Here is an 8,975-nt window from a genome sequence, read left to right on the forward strand (position 1 = left end):
AGTGAGTGTGTGTGTGTGTGTGTGTGTGTGCGTGAGTGAGTGTGTGTTGTGTGTGTGTGTGTGTGCTCACTCTCCCATGGCCCAGGGTGGGCAGCAGCAGAAAGGGGGCAGCAGGGGTCTCTGCTCCTGCACCTCCAGCACGAGCACCAGACTGGGATACTGATTCTCCAGGAAGTTCAGCAGGAACATCAGGAAGTTGTAGATGACGTACGCCTCGTAGCATTCCCGACAAGTGTCCACATAGATGGCAATCTTGGGGTATTTTAATGCGATCCACTGCAAGACACACAAACGCAGCGTGTGTGTGTGCGTGTGTATGTGTGTGTGTATGTGTGTGTATGTGTGTGTGCGTGCGTGTGTGTAAGTGTGTGTGTGATGTGTGTGTATGTGTGTGTGCGTGCGTGTGTGTAAGTGTGTGTGTGTGTGTGTGTGTGTGTGTGCTCACTCTGCCATGGCCCAGGGTGGGCAGCAGCAGAAAGGAGGCAGCAGGGGTCTCTGCTCCTGCACCTCCAGCACGAGCACCAGACTGGGATACTGATTCTCCAGGAAGTTCAGCAGGAACATCAGGAAGTTGTAGATGACGTACGCCTCGTAGCATTCCCGACAAGTGTCCACATAGATGGCGATCTTGGGGTATTTTAATGCGATCCACTGCAAGACACACAAACGCAGCTGTAGGACATTGTTCTCCTGACAATAAGCAGCAGTGTCTCGGGATTCCTCATCTGGTCAGGAGACACAGAGGTGGTTGTTCCTCACGCTGTCTAAGCTGTATATGGGAACCATCCAGAGAATCCTGGAACAACACACACAGTTATTATCTGTATGTTATCTGCTGATTCTCATTTATAGGACACGTGTGTGTGTGTGTGTGTGAGTGTGAGTGAGTGAGTGAGAGTGCGTGCGTGCGTGCGCGTGTGTGTGTGTGTGTGAGTGTGTGTGTGAGTGAGTGTGTGTGTGTGTGAGTGTGAGTGTGTGTGTGTGTGTGTGTGTCAGATACCTGATGATGGGTTTCTGTAGCTCAGGTTGTGTGTAGTGAACCAGATGTTGTAAAATCCCCCACAGTGAAATAGGGATCGTCAAACACACAAACACACCTGCGATGAACCACTCTTTAGTGTGTGTGCCCACCTACAACAACACACACACATCAGTATAGATAGATAGATAGATAGATAGATAGAAAATAACTATATACAATATTTACGATAGATAGATAGATAGATAAACTGCACAAATACGGTATATTACAACAAATATAAGAGCCGAGCCGAGCCGAACACCGACGCTCTCGAGCGAGGACGCTGCTCACAGACAGAGCGTGAGTACCGCAGCGGCCAAATCACGAACCCTACTATTGAGAAGGCTTAACTCATGAATATTAAACAGGAGAGGCTGACGTTGCTTGGTAACCTGCTTGGAGCATCAGAGCAACGAACAGTAATTAAATATTCATGAGCCGAACTTTCTTTCTTTTTTTTTTAATGCTTTATTGATTACATGCCACAAGAACACGAGGTATTACATATTCACATTATCAAATTAACATTATTAGCCGCCAGAGAAAAAAACATAAATTACATAAAGTTCAATGCTTTCAGAGCATTACATGTTTTCAATGCTTTTCTTTGTTTTTTGTTTGTTCTAAGAGATTTACATATAATTTAAAGTCATTTATAAAATGTGCAAAATTGGGTTTGCATTGAGCCCAAGTCTTCTTATGTATATGGAATTTTCCTAACAAAATAAACAAATGTATAATACGTTGTTCTTTATAATTCAAATGTTCATTTTCTGTATAAAAAAAATCTGTCAGATTTAACTACCAAAATAAATACATTTTGCAAGATTTACCTAAATAAGCTTTATGCAATTTTTTTTATTACTATATTAGGCTACTATATAAAAATAAAAGCTAAATCTAGGCTAAATGTTTCATCTAAATGGAAATCTTCTATTTAAATCTAAATGTTAAATCTAAATAAATCTGAAATATGCACAGAATTGTAACACATTAGATCTGACAAAATGACAATGCATGAAAAAAAATGTAAATGGCTATTTTTATTAATATTAATAATATTTAACAACCGATTGACAGTTTCACAACCAACAGACCACACACTCTGACTTTGATAAACACACATCAAATATTTATTTACAACATCTTAAACAAAAAGGGCATTTCATTTTAAAGCTACTAATTTAAACAACATGGCTGTATATAAAGCAAAACAGCCTTCATAAAAAATGTTATGTACATATAAAGTTCGATATGTGATTTAATGTTACTTAATTCTACACTTTATAGGGAAACACTAGTCGCGCTATAGTTGAAAAAAGGCATGTAAATAAGGCCTGCGTCACGTTTACGTCGATGTGGTTGTTTTTCTTAAAAGGGTCATATGATGCTACTTTAAAGATCATTATTTTGTGTATTTGGTGTAACAGAATGTTCAAAAAACACATTATTTTTCAAATACTGTAGATTATTGTAGGTCCTCTATGCCCCGCCTCTCTCAAACGCTTCGTTTTCTACAAAGTCCCTCCTTCCGACAAGCGCAGTCTGCTCTGATTGGCCAGCTGACCCAGTGCATTGTGATTGGCCGAACACCGCAGCAAATACTTAAACTAATAACAAAACATACAGTCGCTGATTCAGAAGTGCCAGATTGTCATAGCAAAGTCGAAATTGACTCTTTTTTTCTTTTAGAAATAGCTTTGTGCACAGCCAGCCTTGTACTCTTCTAGGTTCAAAAATCTGTCGTCCATAAAATGCGCTGCACAAATTCGAACATCTGGGTTGTGCTGTTCTGTTGTAAATAAATCTTAACCAATGATTCCTAATTGCATCTACTTCCGGAAGGCCAAATAAAGTGCTTCAATTGAATGTAAACAATGAAAGAAAGTGGCGCTAAGACTGACCCCCCAATTAACAAAGGGGCTAATCATGTTGATGTAAACCTTTCTGCTGCAAACAAGTTCATTGAGGATAAGTGATGTGAGTAAACCGCTTCATCGCCATCGTTCCCAATGTAAATGGCTGTAAATCTGACATATTTTGTTTACAGTAGTGATATGAGGAACTGAGCCTTTCGAAACTCAATTAAACCGCTTCGCAAAATGATTAAGCTGTTCCAAAGCGCAGCTTGCAGTGAAAACAGTATAAATGCGATGAAAACTCACTCCAAACATGCATAAAAACGCAGTTTACAAACCAACTGAAAGTGTAATCTATTCAATAGTATATACTAATCATCAAATACCATCACAAGCAAAGTTTCTGTATAATTTTGTTACTTTTTAGGCATGTTTTATGGAGGCAAATATGTGTCGTTAACAATGTCTCCATTATAAAACTGATAAAACCATATCTGACCCTGGAGCACAAAACCAGTCATAATAAGCTTTCCATTGATGTATGGTTTGTTAGGATATATACAATATTTGGCTGAGATACAACTATTTGAAAATCTGGAATCTGAGGGTGCAAAAACATCTAAATATTGAGAAAATCATCTTTAAAGTTGTTCAAATGAAGTTCTTAGCAATGCATATTACTAATCAAACATTAAGTTTTGATATATTTATGGTAGGACATTTACAAAATATCTTCATGGAACATGATCTTTACTTAATATCCTAATGATTTTTGGCATGAAAGAAAAATGTATAATTTTGACTCATACAATGGATTTTTGGCTTGCAAATAACGTTTCTGTTCTAAATTTGGAGAATATTATTAGTTTGTGTAACATTTAATAAAATGTTATACGAACGTCCGACTAAAACGTTTCCGAAAAAATGTTCAACGAACAATTTATAAATAAAAATGTTTTTTTGTATTTTGAGAATGTTATTAATTTGTCTAACATTTCAAAAAACATTAGGTGAACATTCAACTAAGACGTTTCAGAGAAAAAATTCTACGAACAATGTAAAATTACTTTTTTGTGCTAATGTTTTGAGAACATTATAAGTTAGTCTAACAAATCAGAAAACACATGCAATGAATGATGTATAAATAACTTTTTTGAGTGAATGTTTTGAGAACATTATTAGTTTGTCTAACATTTAAAAGTTTTTAGATGAATGTCCAACTAAACGTTTCCGGAAAAAAAAACATTCCACGAACGGTGTATAAATAACGTTTCTGTGCTAAATTTTGAGAATGTTATTAGTTTGTGTAACATTTTTAAAAAAATGTTATATGAACGTCCGACTAAAACGTTTCTGTTTTTTTTTTGTGCTAACATTTTGAGAATGTTATTAGTTTGTCTAACATTTCAAAAAAAACGTTGAATGCTCAACTAAGACGTTTCAGAAAAAAAAAACTTTTTTGTGCTAATGCTTTGAGAACATTATTAGTCTAACAATTAAAAAAACGTTAGACGAATGTCCAACTAAAATGTTTTAGAAAACACGTTCCATGAATGACGTATAAATAACGTTTTTGCGAGAACGTTTTGAGAACGTTATTAAAGATCAGATAACTTTCAATGAACATTCTATAAACGTTACTAGAAGAACGTTTGTTTATAACTTTGAGAGAACCTTTCCAGAACGTTCTCTGTCAGCTGGGTAGTTTGTGAAACATCTGAAATCACTTACAGCACATTGAAAACGCATGTTTATGTTTACAAAATATGATGCATACACCAAAAAAGATGCACTTTGTTTGTCATAATAGTATGCACACAGTTAACCAGTGCAGTAGATATAATAATATAAATATATATGTTGACATCTCTGTAGTCAGGGTTAAAACAGCATGTGTGTGTGGTTGAGGTCAGTTGTAGCTGTCCTTGCGCAGCGCGGTCCGGTCCGATAAGCCGTTCTGATCAGGGCTCTTGTACTGAAAGCTGGTTCCGTTCAGGGGCACGACGCTGCTCAAGAGCGAGCCGGCCGGATAACACCAGCAACACAAACACGACTGACAGAGACAGAGAGACAGCAGAGATTAGATCCTCACAGCATCACTGCGCTCTGTTATCACACTCATTACAGCTCTCTGTACCCTGAAGCAGTTCTTGAACTTCTTGCTGACGAAGTAGAGGATTATGGGATTGATGCAGGAGTTGATGGTGGCCAGATTTATGCTCAGGTAATCGAACACCAGCAAGAAACTGAGACACAAAAACAACAACACAAACAGGTGAAAATCCATAAAGATAAACCTGAAATATTGAAATGTTACTTATTTTACTAAAATGAAAATGTTTAATTTTATTTTTATTACTAAAATAAAACTTAATTAAAAATGACTTTAAAATTTTTAATTAATGTAATTTTAACATTGTTCACGCTCTTATAGTATTGTTTTAGTCCAAATTTAAAAGTTGTTTTATTAATAAGTTTATATATTTTTTATTAATACATTTGTTTTACTTATATATTAAATGTTTTTTTAAATTTTGTTGCATGAATGTAATTTATCTGATTTATCTGATCAATTTAAACTTAGTAATGAAACCTACAACTTAAAGTTGGACTATAATAATACTATAAGTTGTAGGTTTCATTACTAAGTTTAAATTGTATAAATTTTCATTATAATTTCATTAATAAAAATTATTTATTTGTATGTTAGTAAACATTTTTTAAGTTATTTTACCATTTTGTCATGCATTTATGAGATTGTGTTAGTCCAACTTTAAAAGTGAAGTTTTATTAATGAAAAAATTAAACAAAATATTTTTTATTTTTCTTAGTTTTACTTATTTCAGTACATCAAGATAAACTTAATGAAAATAAGAAACGTTGCCTTGGCAACTAACTGAAATAAAACAAGTGTTTGGATTTCTTTATTTATTTTTATATCAGGGGAACAAAACAGCACCTTGGTTCATTTGTATGGCTTTGAAAGTGCTGTATAAATAAAGTCGAGTTGAGAAAAAAACTATATATACGTATTTAAATTAAAAACTAATAATAATGACAAAAATGACTAATTACTAAAACTTTAACTGAAAATGAAATGAAAACATGAATTTAAAATTGTAATAAAAACTATATTAGTGATACTCAGTGATACTGCAATAACAGTGTGTGTGTGTGTGTGTGTCAATGTCAGTGTGTGTGTGTGTGTGTGTGTGTGTGTGTGACTTCAGCAGGTCGCAGCGGCCGACGTCGTTCTGAAAATAAACCATCTTCTTCAGGATGCGACTGAGATGCAGCGGAAACCAGCAGAGAGCGAAGATCAGCACCAGAGAAAACACGGCCTTCGCCACCTCACGCCTCTGCACACACACACACACTCATTAGTTAACGATGGTCTCGGCTGGGTCATTCAGCGTTGAATGTTCAGTTCTTCACCTGCTTGAGGTGCTCGCTCAGAGAAAACTTCAGGCTGCCCTTCCTGTTGCTCAGCATCTCACAGGTCATGAGCGTGTAGAAGACGGCCGTACAAACCAGTGGCACGCAGAAATAAAAGCCAAACAACCACCAGACCTTCACGTCCCTGTAGAACTACACACACATCGCCAACACACAACAATTCCTAATTTCATAAACAAATGAAAAACATAAATGCATTAAAACATTGATGAATGTTTTAGTTAGGTGAACATTTAGTTACTTGTTTTAATTACGAAAATACAGCCAATTAAAATATTTTACAAATAATATTTACTTTAAAAAAAAATTATATAATAATCTTTTTTCTATATTCTTATTTATTAAATTATGTTTATATAATAATATTAATATATGTGATGATTATATAAATATACTTATTATATAAATATGAGTTAATTTAAATATATACTTGCATAACAAATATAATTAAATATTTTATATTGATGTTATTTTTATACATATATATAAAATACTAAATAAATATATATCTTCAGTCAAAATATAGAATCATATATAACGTAAAATTATATATATACAGTGGTGTGAAAAAGTGTTGGCCTCTTCCTGTTTTTTAATATTTGCATATTTGTCACACTTAAAAGATTCAGATCATCAAACTAACTGGCAAATGAGAGACGAGCCTTTGTGTTCTTTCCGGTCAGCAGTGGCTTTCGCCTTGGAACTCTCCCATGGATGCCGTTTTTGCCCAGTCTCTTTCTTATTGTTGAATCATGAACACTGAGCTTAATTGAGGCAAGTGAGACCTGCAGTTCTTTAGATGTTGTTCTGGGTTCTTTTATGACCTCTTGGATGAGTCGTTGTTGTGCTCTTGGAGTAATTTTGGTTGGCCGGCCACTCCTGGGAAGGTTCACCATTGTTCCAAGTTTTCTCCATTTGTGGATAATGGCTCTGACCATGGTTCGCTGGAGTCCCAAAGCCTTAGAAATGGCTTTATAATCCTTTCCAGACTGATACATGTCAACTGTTTTGATTCTCATCTGTTCTTGAATTTCTTTAGATCGTGGCATGATGTGTTGCTCTTTAAGCATGCTTCGCTTCAACAGACAGCTTCTATTTAAGTGATTTCTTGATTCAGCAGGTCTGGCAGTAATCAGGTCTGGGTGTGGCTAGTGAAATTTAACTCAGCTTTCTAAAATAATGTGCTTAATCACAGCTCTTTCATTATTTAACAGGAGGGGGCAATTAGTTTTTCACATAGGGCCACGTAGGTTTGGACAGCTTTTTTCCCTTAATAAATGAAATCATCATTTAAAAACTGCATTTTGTATTTACTTGCATTATCTTTGTGTACTATTTAAATTAGTTTGATGATCTGAAACATTAAAGTGTGACAAACATGCAAAAAAATAAGAAATCAGGAAGGGGGCCAACACTTTTTCACACCACTGTATATACACACACACATCTGAAATATTTTATATAATGTTATGTAATTCTATATCATATACTGTATATAATCTGAATTATCTATTATCAAATATATATATTTTTTTACATCTAATATATTTTATAGATCTTGTCTCTTAAAATCTCAAAACAATTCAAAAAGAGCCGTTGAACTACTTTCTGTTTATAAATGTGAAAACACAGACATAACTTCAAATGCTTGTCCTTATATTAAAAATAGAATAAAAGTAGTAGACTAAGTACTGGTGGAAATGTTCTTTACATGCAGATGAGTGTCCTGGTCACACACTGCAGAACTGACTGATAATGAAGCTTTATGGAAGAGTAGTGAATCGAGTGCGACCTGAGCGTGCAGCATAACAGTTGTGAAGGAAAGTCAAAAATTAGAATAATATATAACGTAAAATTATATATTTATATATACACACACACACACACACACACACACACATCTACAAATATTTTGTATAATGTTATGTAATTCTATATCATATACTGTATATAACCTGAATTATCTAATTATGAATGATCTATTATCTAATATAATACTTTTTTACATCTAATATATTTTATAGATATTGTCTCTTAAAATCTCTAAAACACAGACATAACTTCAAATGCTTGTCCTTATATTAAAAATAGAATAAAAGTAGTAGACTAAGTACTGGTGGAAATGTTCTTTACATGCAGATGAGTGTCCTGGTCACACACTGCAGAACTGACTGATAATGAAGCTTTATGGAAGAGTAGTGAATCGAGTGCGACCTGAGCGTGCAGCATAACAGTTGTGAAGGAACATAATTAATGTCTGTAGCTGTGGCGTGTTGTTACCGTCATGAAGGGCGTCTCTGGTTTCAGCATGCAGGTGCGGATGGTGACGTTGTTGTAGTCGAAGCTGACCATTTTGAAGCCGATGGCCTCAGGAACAGCCAGAACTACAGCCAGCAGCCAGATACACAGGATCTCCACAGCCGTGGACACAGGGATCCCCACACCCTGAACACGACTCCACGACGCGACCGCACGATACCTGCGCACACACACATACTTGCATTTGTGGTTTACGGGGACTCTTCATAGGTGTAATGGTTTTTATACTCTACAAACTGTATGTGCTATTGCCCTACACCAACCCTACCCCTAAACCTACCCCTTACAGGAAACTACTGGCAATTTTTGAATTTCATAAA

The 8,975-nt window shown here is 35.3% G+C and overlaps 1 protein-coding gene and 1 pseudogene across 2 annotated transcripts in view; both read right to left on the reverse strand.

Moving 5' to 3' along the window:
- LOC107565320 (transmembrane protein 184C-like) overlaps window positions 1-4,629 on the reverse strand; it is an 8,970-nt pseudogene extending 4,341 nt beyond the window's left edge.
- A 1-nt stretch (window position 4,630) lies between these two features.
- Window positions 4,631-8,975, reverse strand: part of ednrab (endothelin receptor type Ab) — an 11,950-nt gene continuing 7,605 nt past the window's right edge. For both annotated transcript variants that reach the window (XM_016250544.1, XM_016250543.1), the window contains 5 exons: window positions 8,617-8,815; window positions 6,316-6,468; window positions 6,106-6,239; window positions 5,018-5,126; window positions 4,631-4,933 (listed from right to left, as the gene is read on the reverse strand). In XM_016250544.1, coding sequence (XP_016106030.1) covers window positions 4,790-4,933; window positions 5,018-5,126; window positions 6,106-6,239; window positions 6,316-6,468; window positions 8,617-8,815 — 739 coding nt within the window. In that variant the 3' untranslated portion in view covers window positions 4,631-4,789. The remainder of the gene's footprint in view (window positions 4,934-5,017; window positions 5,127-6,105; window positions 6,240-6,315; window positions 6,469-8,616; window positions 8,816-8,975) is intronic.

Source organism: Sinocyclocheilus grahami, unplaced genomic scaffold (genome assembly GCF_001515645.1).
Source record: "Sinocyclocheilus grahami isolate Dianchi unplaced genomic scaffold, SAMN03320097.WGS_v1.1 scaffold993.1, whole genome shotgun sequence".
Lineage (NCBI taxonomy): Eukaryota > Metazoa > Chordata > Actinopteri > Cypriniformes > Cyprinidae > Sinocyclocheilus > Sinocyclocheilus grahami.